Below are 27656 nucleotides of genomic sequence, written 5' to 3' on the forward strand. Positions count from 1 at the left end.
CATCAGATCCGTCAGCCCAAAGGCAGAATTAATCAAAGATTGGCTGACCAAAGACAATCTAGGCTGTCTCTTCCTAACCGAAACATGGCTCTCCTCGGAGTCAGATCCAAGCATCACAGAATTCTGCCCCACAGGATATAAACTTGAAGTAGTATGTCGAGAAAACAGAAGAGGAGGAGGTCTAGCAATCATAACAAAAAACAATCTCAACATCGACGTACTAACCAAGCACTCCACCCCTTATCTTGATCTGCTAGCCTGCCAAATATCTGACAAATCACTCAATGGAAACCTGAACTGTCTTATATGCTACATTACACCAGGTAAATGGAACACTTCAAAACAAGAACTTGAAGAATTCATCTTCCAGAACTCACTCTCCTCCACACATAACTTGATCCTCGGAGACTTAAATCTCCACTTAGAAGATCAATCATCCAAACAAACAACAGATATACTCTCATACCTCAACACTTTATCCTATCAAATTCTCAACCCAGAACCCACACACGAAAAAGGTCATCAACTTGATATAGCAGCTTACTCATCTCCAAATCAAAACACACAAAACATCTACATCTCAAACGGGTCCTGGCACCCTACTCTATGGTCAGACCATTTCAAATATTCATTCACCATCAATTGGGCTCAAAATAACAACAAACCCATCCCAAAGAAAACACTCATCAAATTCAGACCGAAAATCGAACCTCACACATTCTGGAACACAGTCGACCCCAAAATCGACCCCAACAACCCCAAAGAATTCATAAACAGCTGGCGGACCCTCAGTGAATCTACACTAAACGAACTTGCGCCAATAAAAAACAAAAACAAAATAGACAGACCATCTAATAAATGGTTCGACGACGAACTTCTACAACTAAAAAGAAAATGCAGACAATTAGAAAGGTCATGGAAAAAACAAAAACACAACCACATCAAAGATGAATGGAAAATCCTAATCAAACAATACAATACCAAACTGAAGGAAAAACGAAAAAACTACTACTCCAAACTCATCAGCACCGAAAAACCAGACACAAGAATACTCTTTGACATCTTAAGAAATCTCACCGATACCAAACCATTTCTCGCCACCCAAGGAAACCAAACTCCCACAGCCACCCAATTAGCGGATCACTTCAAACACAAAATCATCACAACCAGATCCACATTCAACAATTCAAAAATCAACATAGAAGAAATACGAATCAATCCCAAAACAGATAAAGCAATCCCAGCAGACAGGATATGGACAAACTTCACAAAGATACAATGGTCAGACTTGAATAGGCTTTACAAAAAATACAGCAAATCCTCATGTGACTTGAACAACTGTCCCTCATACTTACTAGCAACAGCTTCCACCAAATTTAAAGCTAGCCTCACACTATGGCTTCAAACAACACTAAGTGAAGGTCATTTCCCACCGGAATTAGGAGAAATCATAATTACACCTATCCTAAAAGACCCCAAAGGTCCTATAGATAATCCTGCAAACTATAGACCAATCGCTTCAATCCCTCTATACATTAAAATAACAGAAGGCCTTGTCGCACAACACCTCTCCAACTACCTTGAAGACCATCACATACTACATCCATCACAATCTGGATTCAGATCCAACCATAGCACAGAAACTCTACTGGTATCACTATTAGACATTGCCCGACAACACCTCAGCAAAGGAAACAAGCTGCTTCTCATTCAACTCGATCTTTCTGCGGCATTCGACCTAGTTGACCATCACACACTACTCCAGATATTAGACGCAATAGGAATCTCAGGTAATGTTCACAAATGGTTCCAAAACTTCCTCAAAACACGAACATACAAAGTCAAATCAAAAGAGCACATATCCGACCCATGGTCAAACCCATGTGGAGTACCACAAGGATCACCATTATCACCTATATTATTTAACCTCTTCATAGCATCCCTAGGCATAACCCTAGACGCCCTAAACACAGTATCATTCAGCTACGCAGATGATATAACTATCCTCCTCCCCTTTAATATTCAAGACCCCTTATCCACAAACCACCTGAAAATGATAATGGAAACGGTAGAAAAATGGATGTCAAGTCATAAACTAAAACTGAACTCGGAAAAAACTAAATTCCTACTTCTGGAAAGGGAAAAAAACCCATCTCTCACAGAACTAGAAGTAAATACAATCAAGTACCCAATGCAAAGCACACTCAAAATCCTGGGAATCCTACTAGACAGAAATTGCACAATGCAGTCTCAAATCCACAAAATCATCCAAAAAGCATTCTTCACAATACGTAACCTAAGAAAAATAAGAAAATTCTTCAACAAAGATCAATACAAGATATTAGTACAATCCCTAGTACTGAGTATTGTAGATTACTGCAACAGCCTATACCTATCATGCCCAAATTACATGATAAAACAATTACAGACAGTTCAGAACACAGCCCTCAGAATCATCTACTCACTAGGCAAATATGACCACATCACCAGAGCATACTTAGACTCACACTGGCTACCAATAAAAGCAAGATCCCAGTTCAAATTCTACTGTCTACTATACAAAGTAATACATGGAACAGCACCCAGCTACCTAAACAAAAGACTACACCGTAACCTCTCACACAGATTAAGGAGAACCCAGAGCCTATTCACTCACCCCCCTCTCAAAGGAACACGACGAAAGAAACTATATGACAGCCTTTTAGCGACACAGGCAGCAAAGATCGATACTACCATCACCAATCTACTGACCAAATCAATAGACATTAAAGCATTCCGAAAAGAAATCAAAACTCATCTCTTCAAAAAACACTTCCCATCATCATAACCTCACAAAAGTATTAGAAAATGCTCTCATGACTACCCAAACACCACCACCAGCAACACCCGAATCCGGACAGTATTATCTCTACTCGTCTAAACAACAGAATCCGGACAATATTATCTCTATTCGTCTAAACAACCTATCACTATCTACTATCTACTACCAATTTATCCTGGAAAAGTCCAGAACAACAATTGTAACTTAACGCATTCTTGATTATATGTACTGCAATGCTACTGGAAATGTCCAGTCTTCTAACTTGTAATCCGCTTAGAACCGCAAGGCACAAGCGGAATAGAAATCACTAATGTAATGTAATGTAATGTAACTTGGTCCCAATTCCCCAATATACAATGGTCCAAACTCAACAAACTATACAAAAAGTACAGCCACGCATCCTGTGAACTCAACCACTGCCCATCGTACCTCTTAACAACATCCAGCACAAAATTCCGTACTCTATTCCTACAATGGATACAAACCATGCTCACAGACGTCCTCTTCCCAACTGATCTCAGCGAAATCATCATAACCCCAATCCAAAAAGAACCAAAAAGACCAACAGACCAACCATCCAATTACAGACCAATTGCTTCAATATGTCAAACTAACAGAAAGTCTAGTAGCCAGATTCCTCACCAACTATTTAGATGACCATAACATAATCTAACCCACACAATCTGGCTTCAGAGCCAACTTCAGCACAGAGACTCTACTAGGCGCCCTTATTGACACAGCCAGACAATACCTCAACACAGGTAAAAAAATGCTGCTCATACAACTGGACTTGACCGCAGCATTTGACCTGGTAGACCATAGCATCCTACTGCAAATTTTGGACACAATAGGTATCTCAGATAAGGTATACTCATGGTTTGAAGGTTTCCTAAAATCCAGAACATACAGAGTAAAATCAGACAAAGAAAAATCAGAACCTTGGTGCAATCCCTGCGGCGTACCACAAGGATCCCCTCTATCCCCGACTTTCTTCAACCTCTACACTGCCTCCCTTGGTACATACCTGGATAAACTAGGTGTAACCTCCTATAGCTATGCAGACAACATTACCATTCTCATACCGTTTGATCAAACAAAGCCCTCCATGACACACATTACACCGAACACTAGAAACAGTAGCAACTTGGATGGAAGATCACAAATTGAAATTTAACCTTTTCCTTTCGTAATAAATTTTACGTTACGCTAGTTCCAATCGTAATTATTTTAGCAAAGTTTTGTATTATTCACCGTTATCATTTATGGCTATTGTAAACATAATGTAAATAAGTCATAAGTCTGTAAATTCAAATATTTTGTGTTCCTGGCTCTTTTTTAGTCCATACAGACTGTTTATCCATGATGGCAACGACATTTTTGGAATGTCCCGTCATCCGGGACACACGATAGGAAAAGGTTAACCCAGACAAAACAAAATTCATCCTCCTCGAGAATAACAAAGTCCCTACCTTAACCAACCTAGAAATCAACTCAATCAAGTACCCCATTCAAACCACCTTAAAACTACTAGGAATGACAATAGACAGATGCTACACCATGCAGCCACAAATAAATAAAACAATACAGAAATCCTTCACAGTTATGAGAAACCTAAGACAAGTCCAGAACACAATTCCAGCTCATAGTACAATCCCTAATCCTAAGTATACTAGACTACTGCAACATCCTCTATCTCCCCTGCCCTGCAACAATGACTAAACAATTCAAAATACAGCTCTGAGACTTGTTTACTCATTGAGGAAACATGATCACATTACAGAGGCATACCTCAACTCCCACTGGCTTCCAATTCAGGAAAGAATTCTATTTAAGTTCTACTGCATACTATTTAAAATTATAAATGGCAACGACCCAACCTACCTCAACCAGACACAGAAAAACACACACTCCATTCACTCACCCTCCAATCAAAGAAGTTAAATGGAAAAAACTATACAATGGCTCCTGGCTACTCAAGCAGCAAAACTAGATAACCAAATCTCCAATCTACTGATAACTACCCCAGACTACAAGATGTTCAGAAAAGAAATAAAGACTATACTCTTCAAGAAATTCCTGAAAAAGTCTTAACACCAGCGCAAGAGGTGATTGAAAAGTTTGCAAATGTTGATTCAAATTTAAAAATTATGGAAAAATCGATTAGAACAACTGAGTCTCAAGTGGTTACATTACAAGCAGTTTCTTCAACAGCAGTTAAGGATTTTCATATCACTCATATGAAATTTGAGAAAATGGAGAACTTACATAGAGCAAAAAATCTACGTCTAGTTAATTTCCCCAAAACTCATTTATTATCTCCAGAAATATTGGTTAAGAAATACTTTAAGGAAGTTTTGGGGATGACGGACGTAGAAAATTTGCCTTTGACAAATTTGTATTATATTCCACAGAGGAAAAAAGTTCCCACAGAATCAGGTATAGATCAGTTGGAACAAATTGATTTTGATTTAACTGGTTTTTTAGAAGACTCACAGGATATAATTCAAACTAGATCTACACTCCTTATAACTTGTACAAGAGAGATAGATAAATCCTTGATAATGAAAGCTTATTTTCAAAATAAGCAGACTAAATTCTGTGGAGATAATGTACTGATTTTTCCAGATGTGGCCCAAGCAACGCAATTGAGAAGAAAATCCTTTTTGGTTTTGAAACCTAGGGTGTTGGCTTTAGGAGCCACATTTTATTTAAAATTTCCCTGTAAATGCTTGATTAAATTTAAGGAGAATGATTATGTTTATTGGGATTCAACTCAGTTAGAACAATTTTTGAAACATCAAGAATCTATTAGTATTTCTTCTGCTACCACATAATTAATTATTTGGAGTTTGAATTTCTAAACACTAATATGTTTGGTCTATATGATCATGTTTATTTGACTTTTGTTATGATATATAGTATTTGCTCTCCCACAGTTATGAGGACTAGAGGAATTTTGTGATAGCTTTTTGGTTGTAATAATGTCTTAATTTTATTTATGTATTATCCTTACTTTATTATTATGTATATGTAATAATGTTATAAACTTGAATTAAAAAAAAAAAAAAAAAAGTCTTAACACCACGAATACTTTCCTCTTCTCGACTTACCAATACTACCTGATCTATTCTTTACCAGTACTAGAAATGAAGAATGTTCTTCTTTTGTAACACTCCTTCTTTAACTCTTTTGTAATCCGCCTTGAACCGCAAGGTAATGGCGGAATAGAAATCTCTAATATAATGTAATGTAATGAAACAAGTAGTTGCATTCTTATTAAATTAGTAATTTTGGTTGATTTATGTAAATATGTTATGAGTACAATTATTGTGAGAATTAAGAAACTTATATTAGTATAAACTGAGATTAAACAAATATAAATTATGAGACATAATAGCCTTGTTGAATATGACTGAGAGCAGTATGGGCCTGATTCTGTAAAGGCCTCCGATCGCATGTCAATCATGCATCAGCGTCCTTTACAGAATCACGGCTAGTTTTCCTGACGCCTTATATGTAGGCCAGCATTTTTCAGGTCTACATTTCAGGCATCTGTCTCGCCTCTATGAAGACTCTTGGTGCAGTCTCTGGGTTTGGGCCTACTACTGTAATATTGTCTATTTAGGCTCCTATAAGAAAACTATTAGGAAGATGCGAGTTATCCAGAATCGGTGGTTCACTTGATTTATAACTTGAAGAACTCTGAACATATAACACCTTATCTTAGGAAACTGCATTGGCTTTATGTTGAAGCGAGAATACTTTTCAAATTTGCTTGTATTAGTTATAAGACTCTATTTGGAAACGCACTTTGTTACATGTTGAAACATTTCAGACTTTCAGGTAATGAATGCTATACACATGGCTGTTCTTTTTTCTCTTTTTCATCCTTAAAAGAATGCATGTACAGTATACAAGTTTCTTGAAAGAATCTTTCCTAGCTGGTAAATGGAGTAAAACGTTTAGTGGTTTGATTGTGGCTTCTAACCCTACCAAATTTTTAGGAAAAATGTTAAAACTAATCCTTTTGATAAATTTGTCTGATGTTATCCTGAATTTAATGCTATTGATCAGTTTTTAGAAAAAATGTTAAAAATTTATCCTTTTCATAAATTTGCAGGCTGTTATTATGAATTTTAATGCTATTGCTGTACTACTGCTGTTTTGTTCAGCTTTTTATTATTGTTAACCGCATAGAATTGAGAGGTACTGTGGTATAAAAATAAAATTAATTATTATTAGAGATGCTTAAGCACACCCAAGGCCAGTTCCGGGCGAAAATACACCCACCTTGGGTGTGCTTAAGTGTCCCTATGCATCTCTGTAGATGTGCGACATACGCCTACAATGTAGGCATCCTTCCCCACTTTTAAAAACAAAACAAAATTTGAGTCCCAATTGGCTGAGAGATGGCGGTAGGAAAGCTGGTTAATTTCAGTCTGCTTCTTGGATGTTTGAGGGATTTTGTAAATTATAGATGCTGATTTTGTTGAATGTAAGAGAGAGGAACATACTGAAGTGATGTGAGAAATTTTTGAAGATTCTTTAGTCAGTGAAGTGGTTTGATTATTATTGAGTTGAGATAATAGTGACCATATTGGTTCTTGAGATGATTTTAAACCATATTTGAGACAAAAGTCTAGAAAAGGAAGTGGTTTGCCATTTTCAAAACATTATGATATTGACCAGATATTTGCATTACTCCATTCTTTTTTTGCTTTTAGAAGATAATTTACAATTAAATGCAGATTATACCTTATTGAAACATCACTGGTATCTGACCATTTTTAATGCAGGAGATGCATTATAGTATTTACAGCAGGGGTGCCCAAAAGGTCGATCGCGATCGACCAGTAGATTGTGAAGGCAACGCGAGTTGATCGCGGAGCCCATCCCGGGCCCCATGATAGACTCACATTGCCTTCGCATTCTACCTGCATTCCAATCCCGTAAACAAGATGCAGAAGCTCCGTGCCAATCAGCCTTCCTCTCCCCGATGTCAATTCTGATGTCGGAGAGGGAGTTCCGGGGCAAGCCAATTGCTGCCTGGCTGGCCTGGAACTTCCTCTCCAACGTCAGAATTGATGTCGGGGAAAGGAATGCTGGTTGCCCCTACGCTTCTGCATCAGGAAGCATGGAGAGCTTGGGGCAGCGGTGGCTTGGGGGCCTGTTCCCCGATGGCGGCGGCAGTGGCTTGGGGGAGGGGAGGGAGAAAGAAAGAAAGGGGCCAGGCAGGGAGACAGAAAGAAGAGGGGGTTAGGGATACAGAAAGAAAGAAGGGAAACAGAAAGAAAGAAGGGAAACAGAAAAAAAGGGGGGAACAGGGAGACAGAAAGAAAGGGGGCATGGAGAGAGAGAGAAAGAAAGGAGGCCTGGGAGAGAGAGAGAAAGAAAGAAAGAAAGGGAGCAGGGAGACAGAAAGACAGAGAGAAAGGGGAGGGGGCAGGGAAAGAGGAAGAAAAAGTTTCTGGAGAGAATGAGGTCTAGAAGAGAGGAAGCATACAGTAGGCTGAAAGAAGGGGGCAGGGAGAAAGAAAGAAAGGGGAAGAGGCAGGGAGAGAGGAAGAAAAAGTTTGGGGAGGGAATGAGGTCTGGAGGAGAGGAAGCATAAAGTAGGCTGAAAGAAGGGAAGAGATATTGGATGCACAGTCAGAAGAAGAAAGTGCAACCAGAGACTCATGAAATCACCAGACAACAAAGGTAGGAAAAATGATTTTATTTTCAATTTAGTGATCAAAATGTGTCTGTTTTGAGACTTTATATCTGCTGTCTATATTTTGCACTATGGCCCCCTTTTACTAAACCGCAATAGCGTTTTTTAGCGCAAAGAGCAGCGCAGGGCATTCAGCGCAGCTCCCTGCGCTAAAAACTGCTAACGCAGTTTAGTAAACACTGAGGGGCGTATATATGTCTATTTTTGTATAGTTGTTACTGAGGTGACATTGCAGAGTCATCTGCCTTGACCTCTGAAAAACCCCCAGAATATAAATGATAATTAACATTTTCTCTGCGTACAGTGTGCTTTGTGTATTTTTAAAATTTTATTGTTCGTAGATCATTTTGACTTGGTCATTTTAAAAGTAGCTCACAAGCCTTTAAAGAACATGATTTTCCTTTGAATCTAAATTTATTCATGGAAGGGAGAAGCTCCAGAGGAATCTTTTGAACATTTCTTTTTTAAAGAATGACCATCTATGTGAACTGAGATTCAGTTTCTTTTGAAACCAGAATTTAGCTTGAGAGATTTGAAAGGCTAAATTGTATAACTTAAAATCTGGTAGGTTTATACCCCCTGAAGCTTGAGGTAATTTGTGCTTTTGTAAAGCTATGCGAGGGGTAAATCTATCAAAATTAGACAATGTGGAACCAGATCCTAGACTACCTTATCTCTATCTTTCCTATCTTCAATGGAGTTCCTTCCATTAATCAACTGTTACATTGTAAACCGCTTAGGTCAGTAAAATGCAAGAAAACAAACCTTGGGTATTATGTCCAGTTCCGATTGCCCAATCTCAAAAAACATATAGCAAAATCAGGAAAGGTAAGAGAAGAGTGGCCAAAGTGAAAAAAGAAATGGAATGACTCCCCTATGATGTAAAGGTTAAACCATTCCATGTCTCCTTTACTGTGATCGAAGAGTACTGTGACAAGAGTAATAACTGCCTACTTTAAATGGACTTCTTTCTGAGAACATAGAGCTTCTCCCAAGACCTGGCCAGTTTCATCCACCACAGCAGCCCCTGTGTCATCGCAACTGGTTTCTATGCCAAGCACCACTCTCGCAAGAGACCACGTCCCCGAATGGAAGGAAATCTTTCCTCTGTGAGCAGCGAGGGGACTTTTGTGGCCTTCGACTCTGCAGCAGCATCTCCCAGCCTTGCGCAGCAGCAAGGCCTGCCTAGAAAAGAACTGCAGAGAAGTCAGCTTTAGCACAAGAACTTCATACAACTTACATAAAGGGCTCCTTTTACGAAGGTGCGCTAGCATTTTTAGCGCACGCACATGATTAGCGCGCGTTAGCCAAAAAACTACAGCCTGATTAAAAGGAGATGGTAACGGCTAGCGTGCACTAAAACCGCTAGCGCACCTTTGTAAAATGAGCCCAAAACCTGAAGTGGCAAAACCTGGTTCCTTCTGACAGGAAAGTTTCTCTTTGGACTCACTCTTTTTAATTTTTTTGCAAACCATCCCTATTCTGAAAAATATGTATTTGTAGCAATATTTATTTTTGCAAAAAAAAAAAAAAAAAAATGAGTAGTAGCACCTCAAATCTTTTCCAGATCACAGACTGACAGCTTAGAAGAGGAGAAAGATCAAGGTTTTCACATCCAGAGCAATCCTTTTGTATAAAATATCATTTCTACCAACTAGATGCTCAAGTTTATTCTAACAGCTAAGGAGGTACATTCTTTATCCTTATTCCTACCTACACACTTTTCAGGGAGCTGTTGCACCCAAGCCCTGTTTCCTCATTTGCTCCTATTTTACCATTAAGTGTGGGGGGAGGGGGGGAAATCAACATGGGCTACTGTTAAGATGATAAGTTGTTATTATTAACTAAGGGGCCCCTTTTACAAAGCCATGGTAGGAATTTTCCCACGGCAAATGCACTGAACCCATAGGAATTGAATGAGTTTTAGTGCATTTGCCGTGGGGGGAAAATCGCTGCCATGGCTTTGTAAAAGGAGCCCTAAGTCTTATTGCATAAAATGGCACCTGTACTAAAATAGCAGAAATTTTGGTAAAATAAACCATCTTAACAGTAGCCCACATTGATAACTTCCCCCTAAATGTTTGCTATTTCCTAGTTACATCAGGCTTCTCAAGACCGTGGCTAAAAAAAACAACTCACTCACTGTTACATAGAAAGGACTGGACATTGGGTTCCAGTCAGTGTTTCGGAATATCTCTTCTGCTTAGCATGAAATACTGATCCTGTTTTCTTCAATCCATCTCAAGTCACATCCTTTGTTAACAAGATATTTTTGGACATGTCTCAGTTGGACTACTTTAGAATGTCATCTGATAATTGCTGATTTATTAGGATTTCCTAGGTTTAAGGTGGATGTGCCTATTTCTTTTGCTGTTATTTTTGTACTTTTCTTTACACATGTCTTGGGCACATACTACTTGTGAATTTAAGGTATATCAAAGTGATTTCTCTTTTAAATTTTATATTGATATTATCTATATCATTATACACCTCTGTACAAGTGGGGAGGTTTTTTGTCTGTACAAGTGGGGAGGTTTTTTTTGCAATTGGAAATTCATAAAAAAAATTTAAAAATAGATTGATCCTGTTAAAGGATTTGTTACCTGTGCTAAAAGCATGTCCAGAAAAGGCCCTTGCCCACTAACCGACAAATTTCACACTGTAGTTATCAGAGAACAACACCATGCCTGAGTGGGAGGAAAAAACATGTAATTAAATCCAAAAGTTTCTCTGTCACATAGAAGTAGTCTAGGTAATCTGAGATTTGACAGCAAGCAGGTCTATGACAGCTGTACAACTAATTTACACAGATCCTGAAGGTGACCTGAAAAATTAAAACCTGGTTCATCACTCGACTACCTAGCAACTCAGGCAAGTCTGGCTGTTGGTCTTGCCTCCAAACTTCTGGACCAGCTGCAGAGACAGCAGGGTTGCCCTATGATGGAGCCACAAGCAATCTCAAGCTTGCAAAAATGGCAGATTGGAGTGCTGGTGTCCCAGAGTTTGCCTTTCCTTGCCAACAAACCCGATTCACACAATGAAATAAAAGATTAAAAATGTACCCCAAATACTATCCCTCTCTCTTAGCAATTGACAAACATATTTAAAATCCCTAAAGGAGGAAATGTGAGGAAATGCAGAGCCCAATATTCAAAGCAATTTAACCAAGCCAGAAGAAGCTCTGAACTGGCAGGGCCACTGAATATTAGCTCTGACCATTGTGGCACTGTCTGGGCAGATTCAAGAAGATCCAGGGACAAAAATGAGACATTGACAGATTTTATTCAGATGCTGGCAATATATAGGGCTAGTGCCCTCATAGCTAATGTTCCCCAGTTAGCTTTGTAGGTACAGCACTGAACACCTCTCGTATTCAACTTCTTTTTTCCTTCTGCCTCTTAGTTCTTTTCTCCCTTCTAGCTTATCCTCTTTGCTCCTCCTGTTCTCTCTCCCCCCCCTAGCAAGATCCATTCCTCAGCCTTATCTGCCATCCCCAGTTCTAACTCCTAACAAGATGCACAAGCTCTTTCTTCCCTTCCTCCCCCCCAGCTTTTTCTGTCCCTCTCAGACACTCCTTCCAGCATATTCTGTCACCCCAGGTACCCCCTCCACCATGCAAATCTCCCAGACAAAACCCCTCCCTGAAACTAAAAATCAGTTGGTCTCTCAATAAAATACTTGATCCTGATATTTATTTGCCATTTTTGGGCACTGTCCTTAGGTTTCAACTACTGGAGCTACTTCTGAAGCCCACTCTAGCCTATCTCAATCTATCTTGTCATATATGGGGCATAGATCATAGAAGAACTAGATAGGATCTCTAAAAAATGTACACAAGGAGTATGTGCACAAGGAGTATACTGTATAACTTTATACAGTATAGTTGGAACTATTCACCATCACACAGAACTGCATATACCGTATACACAAGATTCCAGGGGCATCGTTACCTGGCACAAATGTATGAGGTATAGTAGTAAGTTTAGTAGTCTTTCTTTTGCTCTGTTAAAGCTTATTGTATGTGAGCCACAGCTCCTTCCTTGCTTCTGTATTCAACTACCAGAGAAAGGGAATGTGGGAGCTAAAACAGCACTCTTCCACACATGTGCATCAGCATGGCACTATCACAGTACGTAACCCAGCAATAACTTCTGGTTCTGCAGTCATTACTGTAGCATGTGCTCCTTGCCAAGGTCAATGCTCATGCTCTAAGCCGTGTGCAGAAGATGCACACAGATGGACCCACAATGCAACAGACTAAGCTGGACAAGTTCCTGCTAAACTGGGACGTACGCAGGTGAGGCTGGACTCATTTAGAGCACTGGTCTTTGACCTGGTGGCCGCCGTGTGAGCGGGCAGGGCAGGATGGACCACTGGTCTGACCCAGCAGTGGCACTTCTTATGTTCTTAAATATCTAGCTCAGAGATGCGGAAAGCAAACTTATCTTTAAATTTTATGTGAAGTTTTAAATCATACTATTAAACAAGATGTAGAGGGAGGAATGCGCCTGCCACATGGGCACAAAGGTTTTGCAGTAAGCATGAGCATGCTGCCCAGACAAACTGGAATTGCCAGCACACATCGGCAATTTTTCTTCAACACCTAAATATGAGCCTCACAAAAATTACTAGCACATGGAATTTTTGCAAGACTAATATTTAGGCACAGAAGAAAGGTTTTGCTCTGACATATGCTCATGTTTGTTCTTTCCCATTTGTCTTTAAAACTTGCAGGAACCTCCTTTCACTTGTTAACGAAATTAGGACCAGAAATTCAATGTGAAAATTTTACAAGAAATCCTCTCCTCAAAACCTTCTAAGCTGGGTTTTCTAACTTGGTGAAAATTTCTGGGCATTTTATTTATTTATTCAGTTTTATATACCATTCTCTCAGGGGTGCTCAGGACGGTTTACATCAGTGTTCTTCAACCTATTGACACCTATGGACTGGCGGACCAGCAGTTGAACACTGGGCTAAGTCGTGGGCCAGACCCCACCCCCATAATAGTACTATTTTTTTCCATTCATTATTCATATATACACACACACACACACTATAACAACACATAATGGTAAACCACAAAATTAAACTACACAAAGTACACTGTATGCTTCTCAATATTCATTCCTACCAGAACACAGATAACCTCATGCAAATATGGGACCAAAAACTAAAAGTAATAATATATATAAACAAACCCTAAGGTGCAAGACCCTGCATGCAGTACAACCCTAGAGGAAAAGAGACAAAATGCATTTCTTCCTGAACAGCCAGCAGATGTAAATCAATCACTAAATTCAAAAAATGAAATCATTCCCCCTACCGTTGTTCTCTCCCTTCCTCCATGCTGTGCCTTGCCATCTGTCCTGCTCCTGCCTGGCCGTTTTATGCCGCCCCCCCCCCCCCGGTGTTGTCTTCGGGCCGGCTCCCTCTTCCTCAGTGCTGCAGTGCACAAAGCCATGGGCAGCGGCTCCTCGCATGTCCCGCACCTCATCTGGAAGCCTTCCCTCTGACATTGTGACATCAGAGAGAAAGCGTCTGGTTCAGGCGCAGGACGCGCGTAGGAGCCTCTGCCCACGGCTTTGTGCACTGCAGCACTGAGGAAGAGGGACCTGGCCCGAAGACAACGCTGCATCAATCACCCTGTGGACTGGTGGCTAAAGAGCACTGTCTGGGGCCCAATGCACATGCCGGCCCTGTTGACCGGCAGGAAATTTCTGTGGACTGACACCGGTCCACGGACCGGTGTTTGAAGAACACTGGTTTACATGACCTTGATTTCCTTCTATGCATCACAAAACAAAACAAGGCTTACTGATTTCATTACAATTTGTGTCCTTCTTTACCATGCTCCTTAAAACCAGCGTTCAAGCCCTCCGAGCATTTGGCACAGAATAATAAGAACATAAGAATAGCCTTACTGGGTCAAACCAATGGTCCATCTAGCCCAGTATCCCGTCTTCACGGAGGTCAATTCGTCACAAATACCTGGCAAAAACCTGAATAGTAGCAGCATTCCATGCCACCGATCCAGGGGGCATGTGGGACTTCTGCTGGTAAGAGTGTTTCCACCAGTTTCATCAGTCTTTACTTTGAAACATATAACTTGTGATTTATCACCTTAAACAATCTGATAGAAATCTGCAGTTTTGAGAGTGCAATGAATCAAAGCAGAAAAAAAGACAGAGAGCCTCCTTATTGCATCCTCCTGTGTAGTAACCAAGTGTAAAGGTTTGCTCAATTAGAAATGCTTAGGGATTATGTATGCATAGTTTAAGTATGCAAATTAGGATGCAATAACAAATGAAGTTTAAGAACAAACTTGCTGTCTTGTATTATGAGCTTTTCCTTTCTTTTCCAAACCAGAGGCCCATGCATCGCATCTTTTCTTTTTTTGCAGAACACACTGCTTGAGGTCATAAAACTGTTTCAGATTTTTTTTTTTAAATACCTCAGCACAGTTGGACAATATGAAAAGCTATCTTTCCAGGAAGGAGAGTTGTTAAAGCTAACCCCCGCAGTCTTTCTATTCTTTTGTCCCAGTGAGAGACAAAACCAGGACCGTTGTAAGCGTCAAGCAGTGAGCCTGTGCACTTGCATAACAAACCCCAATGCAACTCGGACGAAGCGCTTAGTTCCTTGCTATGATGGTGTGAGGGGGGAAGAGAGACAGAACACTTTTTTTAAGTGGAACACCACTGACAGGAAAACAGAAAAATATTGCGATGGGGAGCGACCTGTGTGATATAGAGCAGGAGAGGGAAAACTCCGGAGAGCAGAGGAGTTACGATCACAGCGAAGCAGTAGATTGAAAGCATAGAATAGCTGCTGGAGAAACAGTTCGTACACCTTTGATCCCAATGAAAGCAGAGATAGAAGGGTAGGAGGTGAGTGTAATTGGTGGTGCCGAAGACAGTAATTCAAAACTGAGCTGTAAGGTAACCTTATTATCATCCATGAGACTTCGTTATCTCAGGACAAACAGGCAACATATTCTCACGTGTGCGTGACATCATCCTTGGAACCCGGCGCAGCCCATCTACGTTCAGTTTTTATTTAAAATACAAAACAGAGCAATAACAAACACCAAAAAGAACAACTCTGTAAGAGGTACATCAAGCTCTGCCATAGTACAAAGGATAAACCAGGGGTAGGGAACTCCGGTCCTCGAGAGTCGTATTCCAGTCAGGTTTTCAGGATTTCCCCAATGAATATGCATGAGATCTATTTGCATGCACTGCTTTCAATGCATATTCATTGGGGAAATCCTGAAAACCCGACTGGAATATGGCTCTGGAGGACCGGAGTTCCCTACCACTGGGATAAACCAACAGAGAGTGATAGGTTGTCTCTCCCAATTCCTCCTCCCTGCCCAACCTACTGACCAGAATACAAGAACAGCCAAACAAACCACGCAGAGGGAACCCCCTACTGGAATTAGGGATCCCAGGGCCTTGTGTTTTATGACCCTGGGGCACCTATACCTATACTATAGCAGGGATCTCAAAGTCCCTCCTTGAGGGCAGCAATCCAGTCGGGTTTTCAGGATTTCCCCAAAATTTCTGCCTTCCTCCCCTCTACCTACATATGCAAGATTTCTTCGTTTCTCACTCCTCCACTTCTTTGTTGCATCTCTCCCTTCCATCCTATGTCCAACAATTCTCCCTCTCTCGTATCTCCCCTCATGCAGCATCTTTCCCCATGCCACCCTCAACTCTTCCTCTTGCTTCAATGGGTCTCCAGCAGTGGCAGTGATTCCCACATACTGTACCTCTATTGCAACTTTCTACTTCTGCCTCAGAAGAATGCAGCAGAGAGGAAGCTTCCATATTAGTGGCAGGTAGTGTGGGAATCACTGCTGCTGCTGAAAACCCATTGAAATAAGAGCAGTGCTTCTTAAGGGAGGGAGATAGAATCATAAGAGCCTAGCCTGCTCCCCCCACACTGTTGCTGTCAAGGGTGCACTGCTGCTGGTTGGGCCTGGGTCCACCTATGACTATGCTCTACTCCTTTCCTCCCTTTTCTGGCATTGCCCCCCTGTAACCCTATCTCCCCCTTTTTCACCTCTGCCTCTTTGTGTTCCACTGTCCCTACTCTCTCCCTGTCCACCATCAATCCTCTGTATCCCCATCTATACAGTTCCTCTTGCCCAGCTTCTCTTTTCTATATTCTCTTCTCTCCCCCTATTCAGGTTTCTACCTTCTCTCTTCTTTCTTCCCTCAACACTTCACCTAGGGTCCACGTATCTCCCTGGCCTGCTCCCTGCAGTTTAGCATCTTTCCCCCTCTAATCCAATCTCCTCTCCCCTTTCCTCTCCATGTCCTGCATCTTTCCATCTCCCATCTGTCCACTGTTCACATGGTCCTCAGTATTTCTCCAGCACTGGCAATTAAGACAGCTAAGCTTCTCCTATTGTCAGGGCTCCAATGCAGGCAGGTTAACTGTTGTAATTGTTGATGCTGGAAAACTACTGAGGACTGCAGTTAGAAAGGAGAGGGAGAGATGCAGGACTCACCAGAGAGGAGTGGATGAGGGGGAGGGGATGCAGAGAAGTAAAAATGATACCAGACTAGTGCATAAATTAACTAATGGGCAAATGGGGTAGAAGGACCCCCCTACTTATCTACAGGGGCCTAGGACAGCTGCCCCCCTTTGCCCACACTCAACCCACTCTAGTCTGGGACTCAACTATCATAACTGCAAAGGACCACGTACACAGCTTAGAGATATTCCTCAATTTCAACTTATCACTTTCCAACCACTTCTCTTAGGTGGTCTCCTCATTCTACTACTTAAGACAACTATGAAAAAGACAACTATGAAAAATAAGGAATTATTTCTCTGAATCTGACTTCACCCAACTTCTATATGCCTTTGTCTTATCCCACTGGACTACTGCAACATGCTGTTTAACAGCCTCATAGCAAATATACAGAGCCTCTAACTTGTACAAAATGCAGCAGACTCCTGAAGAATTTTTGCACCTACGACCCCCTCTGTCAAGCTCTTGCATGTGCTCACTGGCTACCCATAAACACTGTGTCTTTAAAGGCTTGATACTAGCATACAAATCCTTGCAAAGGGCCACTCTGCTCCCAGGGGGAAATATGTCTTCACACACCTCCTGGTCTTACCCTCCTTCTACAAAATGCTAGAAGACGATCCTACTCCCAATTTTTACCAAGCTATTAGAAAGAATCAACCTGCCCCACAGATCAGATACATTGAAGGACTCTTGAACTTTAGGAAAGCAATAAAAAAAACTACCTCTTTACCTAATTCCTTGTCTATTGCTATATGAGGAACAATAAAGAAAAAATCTATATTACTCTTAAATACAATCAAGAGTGTATATTGGAACTAGATTCCCTGTATAATAATAATAATAATTTTATTCTTATATACTGCCAAAGCCATAGTAGTTTGAGGCGGTTCACAATCAGAAGAGCTGGACAATCAGAGAAATAGTCATAATGTAAAGTCGTCAAATACATTGTAAGCAGATTAAAGAGAATCAGAGAAAAGAGGAATTAGGGAAATAGTAAATTCAGATGAACATATTGTTTGCAAATACATCAACTATAATCTGTCTTGACTGTATTCCATGCATACCTGTAACCCGTTCTGAGCTCATTGGGGAGAATGGGATAGAAAATTGTATTTATTTTATTTAGTCATTTATTTAGCCTGTCTTCCCAAAGGAGCCCAGAACGAATTACAGGAATACATTAATAGTATGACTAGGACAAACTTTAGCGAGACATAGACTCTTCAGCATTTACAGCATGGACAAAGGGGTTTAGATTACAGCAATTACAGTATAGACATAACATGCAGACTTACAAATACAGACTTAATGGACATAGGGTGGTTTAAATTTCCTGTGTAGATATACTAGGAAGTGAAATAGCTTTCTTTGCAGGTAGATGCAGCTTTGTTGTCAAGAGAAAAGTGGTAGCAATTTGTGGTGGCATGCGAGTTTTAGCGAGATTCCAATTGGTATATTAGGTGGTGTCTTTGGGATTCTATCCGTCCAGGGTATAGACGTGGGACTTCAAGGATCTGGGTTTGTAAAGAGGAAGGTTTTCACAGCTTTTCTGTAGTTCCAAAGACTGTCTAGTGATCTAATGGATGGGGGGATGATGTGCCACATTCTGGGTATGTAATGAGAATATGAGTGTCTTTGGGCTGTCTCAGACTTGAGTGAGCAGCCTGGTGGCAAGACCAGCCATTTTTCTGTTTGGGATCTCAGTGATCGGTTGGGGACATAATTTTGAAGTTTTGATGCTTTGTAGTTTGGTGTCATTTTGTGGAAAGTCTTGAAAGCTAGCATTAAGGCTTTAAAGGCGCATCGTTTTTGGATAGGTAGCCAGTGCATGGATGTTAGTGCAGGGGTTGCATGGTTAAGGAAGCCCAAATTTTTTAGGAGTCTGATTGTAGCGTTTTGCACACCTTGTAGACGGGAGAGTATTTTCGCTGGTAAGCCCACTAGTAGAGCGTTGCAGTAATCTAAGCGGGATATTCCAAGCGCTTATAGTAGCTGGGTGAAGTCGTTTTCTGAAAAGTAAGCACAGATGCATTTTAGTTGGAGGAGGTAATAGAAGGACGAAGATACTAAATTTGATACATAGTCCAAGAGTGACAGGTTTGAGTCGAGTCACTCCTAGGCTGCGGACTTTGTCTTTGGCTGTGAGGGTGTCATTTTCCCAGGGAAGGGATGGGTGGGAGTATGCGCAGGAGTCTTTATGTATCCAGAGAAGTTCTGTTTTTGATGCATTGAACTGTAGTTTGTTTGCAAGCATCCAGTTTTTTATTTCTGTTAGCAGTGAAGTTTTTCCATTTGTACATCTCAGTGTTGACCTAGGGGAAGGTAGAGCTGTATGTCATCTGCATATGAGTGTATTTTGATTTGGTGTTTTTCTGCAATGTCGAGTACTGGTTTGACATATATGTTAAAGAGGAGTGGGGATAGTAGTACACCCTGAGGCACTCCCTAGTCGAGATGTTTTGGCTCCGATAAGGAGGGTTCCAATAATATTTTCTGAGACCTTTCATTTAAGAAGGAGGAGAACTATGCCAGTGCGATATCATAGATTCCAATAGAGTGTAGTCTGGATAGGAGGAATGAGTGATCATAGAAACATAGAAACATAGAAATAGACGGCAGATAAGGGCCACGGCCCATCTAGTCTGCCCACCTTAATGACCCACCCCTACCTTTCTCTGTGAAGAGAACCCACGTGACGATCCCATTTTGTCTTAAAATCAGGCACGCTGCTGGCCTCAATCACCTGAAGTGGAAGACCATTCCAGCAATCTACCACTCTTTCGGTGAAAAAGTATTTTCTGGTGTCACCGTGCAGCTTCCCTCCTCTGATTTTCCACGGATGCCCTCTTGTAGCCGTGGGACCTTTGAAAAAGAAGATATCTTCTTCCACCTTGATGCGGCCCGTGAGATATTTGAACGTCTCGATCATGTCTCCCCTCTCTCTGCGTTCCTCGAGTGAGTATAGCCGCAACTTATCCAGCCGTTCCTCGTATGGGAGGTCCTTGAGTCCTGAGACCATCCGGGTGGCCATTCGCTGGACCGACTCTAGTCTCAGCACATCTTTCCGGTAATGAGGCCTCCAGAATTGTACACAGTATTCCAGATGGGGTCTCACCATGGATCTATACAATGGCATAATGACTTCAGGCTTATGATTGACGAAACCCCTACGTATACACCCTATGATTTGTCTAGCCTTAGATGAAGCCTGCTCCACTTGATTGGCAGTCTTCATGTCTTCACTGATGATCACCCCTAAGTCCCGTTCTGCTACAGTCCTTGCTAGGATCTCGCCATTAAGGGTGTAACTTCTGCATGGGTTTTGGTTGCCAAGGTGCATGACCTTGCATTTTTTGGTATTGAAACCTAGTTGCCAGATCCTAGACCAGCGCTCCAATAGGAGTAGGTCGTGCGTCATATTGTCGGATATTGAGTTTTTGATCGTTACACTCCTTTCTACTACATTGCATAGTTTGGCGTCATCTGCGAATAACGTTATTTTACCTCGAAGCCCTTCTGCTAAGTCTCTTATAAAGATATTGAACAGGATCGGGCCCAAGACCGATCCCTGCGGCACTCCACTGATCACCTCTGTCATTTCAGAGGGGGTGCCATTCACCACCACTCGCTGAAGCCTGCCTCCAAGCCAGTTCTCAACCCATTTTGTCAAAGTGTCACCCAATCCTATAGAACTCATTTTGTTCAACAGCCTGCGGTGTGGTACGCTATCGAAAGCTTTGCTGAAGTCTAAGTATACGATGTCCAGGGGCTCCCCAACATCCAGCTTCCTCGTCACCCAGTCAAAGAAGCTGATCAGGTTGGATTGGCAGGATCTCCCCATAGTAAATCCATGTTGACGGGGATCCCGTAGATTCTCCTCGTTCATGATCGTATCCAATTGACGTTTGATTAGAGTTTCCATCAGCTTGCTCACTATTGATGTGAGACTCACCGGTCTATAGTTTGCAGTTTGGTATATAGTTTGGTATAGAAGGGGGCGCTCAGGTCTATTAGGACCAGCAGAGCGTCTTTCCCCTCATCGAGGATTTTCCAGCAATTGTCTATGTCTAGAAGTGCCGTTTCTGTGCTTTGGTGTTTCCTGAATCCTGATTGGAAGTTGGAGAGGTGGCGTTTGTTTCCATGAAGTTTCGTAGTTGTGCGAGTACAATTTTTTTTAGTATTTTTGAGATAAATGGGAGATTTGAGACTGGCCTATAGCTGCTTGGGTTGTCTGGTGGGGTTTTCTTGGTGTCATGGTGGGGGTTTTTTTAGGAGTGGTCTTACTACAGCAGATTTCCAGCTCTGTGGTATTATTCCAGATTGTAGGGACTCATTAATTAGAGGTAAGATGGAGTTCAGGAAGGATTCACTGGTAGCTAGAAGTGTGGTGGATGGGCATGGGTCCAGGATTGATGTGGGGTGTAGGGAGACTATTGTACTTTTTAGGTTGTCAATGGAAACTGGTATGAAGCTATCTAGAGTCTATCGTGTGTAGGTTATTATTTGGTATAGTCTTTGGGATGCTTGGCAAAGCTTTGGCTTCTAGGTCTAAGGATTTTTGTATCTTTGATATCTTCTCATGGAAAAAATTAGAGGGGGATTCACTGTCTACGTTTGATTTTTGGATATGGTGAGGTTCTTGGGAGGAGTTGAAAACGTTTTTCAACAGTGAGAAGATGGCCTTTGATCTGTTGGAGATTTGAGATATTAGGTTTGTGAAGTATGCCTTTTTTGTTTTGAATGTTGCTAGTTTGTAATCTTTCAAGAGGCTTTTCCAGGTGGATTTGTCCTTGACATTTTGAGTTTTGCATCAAGTTTTTTCCGCTTTCCTTACTTTCCTTTTCTGTTCTCTAAGGCTGTCTGTGAATCAGGGTGATGAGAAAGATCTTGTGTGTGTTTCGAGTTTTTTGACTCTTGCTAATTTCTCGTATAGTGACTTTATGCCAGAATGCCATACCTGTGCCTTTTTCTCTAGTGAATTGGTCGTGGAACTTGTGAGTAGATCTATTTTGGAGATGCCAATGGAGAAATCGTGAATATTGACAGACTTCGGGTTGAATGTGGTTGCTTTTTGTGATGCTGTATTTTCTGTGGGCCCTTTGGTCTTGACGTGTAGGTTGAACGAGATAACATGGTGGTCGGTCCAGGGGACCTGAGTGTTTGTTAGCTGCATATGCCACCCCAAATGTCTAGGCTTAGAGAAGATATGAGAGGATAAAACTGTTTGTTTCCTCACTGTGCAACAATGGTGTAATTCGTGGAGCTCTTCTGTTTGAATATTGCAATCTGCTTCTATTACATTGGCCACTTTCCAGTCTTCAGGTACTATGGATGATTTTAATGACAGGTTACACATCACTAACAGTAGATCAGCAATTTCATGTTATTTCAGTATGCTGGGGGTACACCAACCAGTCCAGATTGTTTACTACTTTAATTTGATGATTTGGCTCAGTACATCTTCCAGGTTCACTGAGATTTCTGTCTGTTCCTCTGCATTGTCACAGTAGATTTCTTACATCTTCTTCTGTAAAGACTGAAGGAAAGAATTAATTTAGGCCACATTTTACTAAGTTGCAGTACAGGTTTTTATCATGGCCTGGAGCACTAAACGCTCCGATGCTCATAGGAATTCTGTGAGCATCGGAGCATTTAGTGCTCCAGGTGGCGGTAGAAACCTCTACTTTGTTTAGTAAAAGGAAGAGGGAGAGGTTATGTCAGTCTCTCTGCTATGACCTTGTCCTTTGAGTCACCCTGTTACTCCTTGATGATCTAACATACCTATGAATTCCTTCACAGGCTTTCTACTATTGATATACCTATATAGCAAAAGTTTTTTCTTTTAGCTATTGCTTTGCATCTAACTTGCCAATGTACGTTTTCTTAATTTAGATCCTTTTTCCATGTTTTGAAGGATGTTTTGATATGATGCATTTGGCTTTAATAGACTATTTCACTTCTCCCTTTAACCATGCTGGTTGTCATTTGTTTTTTTCCCCCACCTTTAACACATGGAATACATCTGGTCTGGGCTTTCAAGATGTTATTTTTAAACAATGCCCATACTGGATTTGAAGTCCTAAACGTAGTGGTTGATCCTTTCAGCTTTTTTACTTAACCAGTTCCCTCATTTTATCATAGCTGCCCTTTTGAAAGGTGCTACAGTAGATTTCCTTAGTGATTTCACCCCAGTTAGATTAAATGTGATCATGTTATGGTCACTGTTTCCCAGCAGACCGAACACTGTTTCTTCTTGTACTAAGTTCTGCATTCTACTAGATTGTAATCTTATCAGTTCTTAGACCAGTTAATCCAAGAAGTAGTCATTTATTACGTTTAGGAATTTTAGACATTTATCCAATCAAGACTGGGAATCATTTCATTCTAGTTCTAGAGTAAAATGACAGCATAACTTGTAGACCATACATTAAATTACACATGATAGTTGTGCACACCATTTTGAAATAGTTTGTGAATACAAATTGAACAATTGTGGTGGTGTCAGATTTGAGATTTTTTTTTGTCCTACTTGCTCTTTTTTCTCTATGAATACATAATTTTTGAATTATTTCATATTTTTGGATTCTGCACATTTTTTTTGGGGGGGGGGAAACTATTTTGGGGAAAAGACAAAATCCTATTATTGATTTCCCCTGACATGTTGAAGCTTTTGCATTAAACAGTTCAGGATTCTAAGGCTATTTCCTTTTTTTTTCTTGATTGAAATTTATGACATTACGTTTGCTTAATTTAACAGAATCATTGTACAGTATTTTGTTTGTATTGGTAGCAATTAATATCACACACTGTTATATTGCTGTTAAATTTGCTAGCTTTCCTAATTTCTGTTAACATTTCTTCATCTCTCTTTCTGACCCAGCAGATAGATGGTATAGCAGTACCAACCTACTCTTTCGCTCTACACCTAGAATTTCTATCCATAAGGATTCCATGTTGCTGTTTCCTGCATAATTTTGATTTTGATTAAATTCCCTCTTTAACATACTGTATAGTGCAATCTTCCCACCCTATAATTTGATCCATCTTATCATTGTGATATAATTTGTATACTGATAACACAGTGTTCTATTGATAGTCATCCTTCCACCAGGTCTCTGCGATGTACAGCTACCTCTTCTTTTAATGCTATATACTCATAACTCCTCCATCTTATTTTTTAAGATTCTAGCATTTGTTTACAATCACTTCAAATCATGGTTTCTCCTTGCATCTACAAGCTGTTTAGAAATTGACAGGGTTTAAATAAAACACAATATTTTAAATGGATGCAATTGAAGCAGGCCATTCAGGCAGGGTTCCCTGATTGGAAAGATCTTAATACTCAATATAGTCTGCAGGTTTTATGTTTCCAGGCGGATTTTTTGGGTCACCAAGCCGCAAAATGGTATAAATTGTTATATGGATTTTTAAATAAAAAAAAGAAAACTGGACTTAGGGATATTTGGAGTATTGAGATTGGATAGACAATTTCTGCTTCTCAATGGCCACGATTTTGGTCCTGGAGATTAAGGTCTACAAGGTCAGCATCTATGAATCAAACATGGATGTTCTTGTTACATAGAGTGTTATGGACCCCTACGCGCCTGCTAAAGATAGATAGTACTAGATCCAATAGATGCTGGCATTGTAGAATAGAAGTAGGGACGTTAGATCATTTAATTTTTTTCTGTCCCTGTGTAAATGCCTTTTGGCATTTAATTTGGCCCCAAATTAATAAGTTATTAGAAAATCATGTAGGACTCTCATATGACACCATACTATTTGGCACTGCAATGAGAACTCAGAGTCCGATCTCAGCAAATAATAATAAGCTGCTATTAATATTGACAGGAGTCGCCATGCAACAAATAACTCAAAATTGGAAGGACTATACCAAATTAAATTATACATTCTGATGGAAATCTGTCTGTCATATATACAAAATGGAAAAAGTAACAGCGTTACAACAAGGGAATCTTCATAATTTTAAGAAAATATGGCAACCATTGACTAATTATTCTACTGATCAGATTTCTTAGCACATTGGTAGTAGATATATAGGATTGGGGAGGGATTTGTATAATTTTTTGAAATAAGAATTGAAAAAAGGGGAGGGATTTATTATTTATGATATGATGCATTGATTGTAATTACAAATGTTATGTAATAATTAATTATATTATATGTGAATTAATTGCTGTAAGAATGGAAAATTAATAAATTAAAAATTAAAAAAAAAAGAAATTGACAGGGATAATTTGCAACCTTTACCTCTACTCTCCCCTTAAACACTCCTGGCTTTCTTTCACCTTTGTTAAAACCTCTCTATTGGGATTCTCTAAGGGCTCCTTTTATCAAGCCATGTAATAGCGCGCGTTAAACCGCCAGCTGCGCTAGCCGCTAACGCCTGCCTTGAGCAGGCGGTAGATTTTTGGCCAGGTGGGGGTTAGCGCATGATTAAAAGTCGGGCGTACTAACCCCGCTAGCGTGGCTTGATAAAAGGAGCCCTAAATGTCCTGATTTGATAGTATCTAGAGAATGACATGGTGGCTAGCCGCGGGTAACCCGTCAAAACGGTGAAAAAAATAGTGGCCTCTGCGGGGACAAGGCCATTCACCGCCCTGTGGAGCGGTGAATGGACTTGTCTCCGCAGTGAGGCAATCAAGGATTGCGCGGTCCCCACCCGGCCATCTCCCTCCCTCCACCTCACCTTTGAATTGAAGAGCACTGTTCCTCAATCGCCGGTCAGCGCAAAAATAAAAAAAAGCTTCTCCTTTTCCCCTACTCTCAGTTGCTAAAGCCAACAGGAAGTCTTTCTGACGTCAATTCTGACATCGGAGAGGACGTTCTGGGCCAGCCAATCGCTGCCTGGCTGGCCCAGAACGTCCTCTCCGACTTCAGAATTGAGTCGGAAAGAAGACTTCCGGCTTTTTAGCAGCTGCAGCATGGCGGTAAGAGAAGGGGAAAAGGAGGGAGGCTTTTTTTTTTTTTGAGCAGCAGGGAAGCAGCAGGCTGGCTTTGGCTAGGGAGGGAGAAAGGTAGACAGGCAGGCAGGCTTCGGGGGTGGGACAATGTGTGGAAGGCAGTGAGAGGGACATGGGAAGGAGGCACTAGGGGCACTAAAGACAGGAAGGGGCACTAAGGACATGGGAAGGAGGCACTGGGGGCACTAAAGACAGAAAGGGGCACTAAGGACATGGGAAGGAGGTACTGGGGCACTAAAGACATGTGAAGGAAGCACTGGGGGCACTAAAGACAGGAAGTGGCACTAAGGACATGGGAAGGAGGCACTGGGGCACTAAAGACATGGGAAGGATGCACTGGGGGCACTAAAGACAGGAAGGAGCACTAAGGACATGGGAAGGAGGCACTGGGGCACTAAAGACAGGAAGGGCACTAAGGATATGGGAAGGAGGCACTGGGGGCACTAAAGACATGGGAAGGAGGCACCGGGGGCACTAAGGACATAGGAAGGAAAGAGGGAGGGAATTGAAAAGGAAAATTCTTGGGCCTGAGTGCAGAAAGAAAGAAATAAAGAAAGGATACACAGACAGAAGGAAACGCAACCAGAGACTCATGAAATCAATCACCAGACAGCAAAGGTAGGAAAAATGATTTTATTTTCAATTTAGTGATCAAAATGTGTCAGTTTTGAGAATTTATAACTGCTGTCTATATTTTGCACTATATTTGTCTATTTTTCTATAGTTACTGAGGTGAGTGAGCTTGCGGAGATGGGGCAGAAACAGGGTTTTAAAACTTTAGTCCTAGTAGTTTGCCGGTCCACAAAATAATTCTTTTATTTCTGCCGGTCCACGGGTGTAAAAAGGTTGAAAAACACTGATGTAGAGTATGCCGGCTTTCTTTTTTGCCTAGCCGCACGCGCGGCTGCTCAAGTTGATCAATCTTCTCCTCTCTTGCAACTTCCTGTTTCCGGTTGCGTCAGAGGAGAATATTGAACAAATGAGCAGCCACGCATGTGGCTGGGTGAAAAAGATAGCCGGCATACTCTACAATACATCTAAGGTGAGGTGGAGGGAGGGAGATGGCGGTACGCTGCAATCTGTCGGGTGTCTGCTGTTTTTGTATCACTGCCTGCTTGCTCTCAGATCACTGCCTGCTTGCTCTCATGTTCCAGATCCTCCTGCATTTTTAGTGTGTACAATTGACCTGATTCGAGCTATATGGGGACAAGTCATTGAAAGGGAGGACAAGTCAATTGATTTATTTTATGTTCTGTTTTTACTACAGGGCAGAGACACTGAAACAGATTCTCAGTGCAGTAGTAGTAGTGGCAGGACTCTCTTCTGTCTTCATGGTGTTTCGCAGTACTGAGGCTTATATGGATGCTGCGGGGACGGTAACGGGGCGGTGAATGGGATGGCAGTGGCGGTGACAGTGACGGGGCGGTGCAGAGGATGGTGGGCCGGGGACGGTGCAGTGACGGGGATAGATTTTTTCACCGTGTCATTCTCTAATAGTATCCTTCCAAGACACATTGACAGCCAAGATCTTTAAGGCATTCGCACTCTATGTTATACAAGAAAGCCTATAAAATGAAATGAGACAGCCA

At 41.2% G+C, this 27656-nt stretch overlaps 1 protein-coding gene across 8 annotated transcripts in view; it reads right to left on the reverse strand.

The window, feature by feature from the left end:
- The window catches only part of OSGEPL1 (O-sialoglycoprotein endopeptidase like 1), a 38752-nt gene extending 23064 nt beyond the window's left edge, over positions 1 to 15688 (reverse strand). For 2 of the 8 annotated variants that reach the window (XM_033946616.1, XM_033946615.1), the window contains exons 1-3: positions 14987 to 15203; positions 11138 to 11221; positions 9489 to 9730 (exon numbers count right to left, since the gene is read on the reverse strand). In XM_033946616.1, coding sequence (XP_033802507.1) covers positions 9489 to 9730; positions 11138 to 11152 — 257 coding nt within the window. In that variant the 5' untranslated portion in view covers positions 11153 to 11221; positions 14987 to 15203. Of the gene's footprint in view, positions 1 to 9488; positions 9731 to 11137; positions 11222 to 14655; positions 14680 to 14986; positions 15205 to 15478; positions 15603 to 15649 lie in introns of those variants that run through there. The other 6 variants (XM_033946614.1, XM_033946611.1, XM_033946612.1 and 3 more) reach the window with 6 other exon arrangements.
- Positions 15689 to 27656: the final 11968 nt, after the last annotated feature.

The sequence above is a fragment of the Geotrypetes seraphini genome, chromosome 5 (genome assembly GCF_902459505.1).
Source record: "Geotrypetes seraphini chromosome 5, aGeoSer1.1, whole genome shotgun sequence".
Taxonomy (NCBI): domain Eukaryota; kingdom Metazoa; phylum Chordata; class Amphibia; order Gymnophiona; family Dermophiidae; genus Geotrypetes; species Geotrypetes seraphini.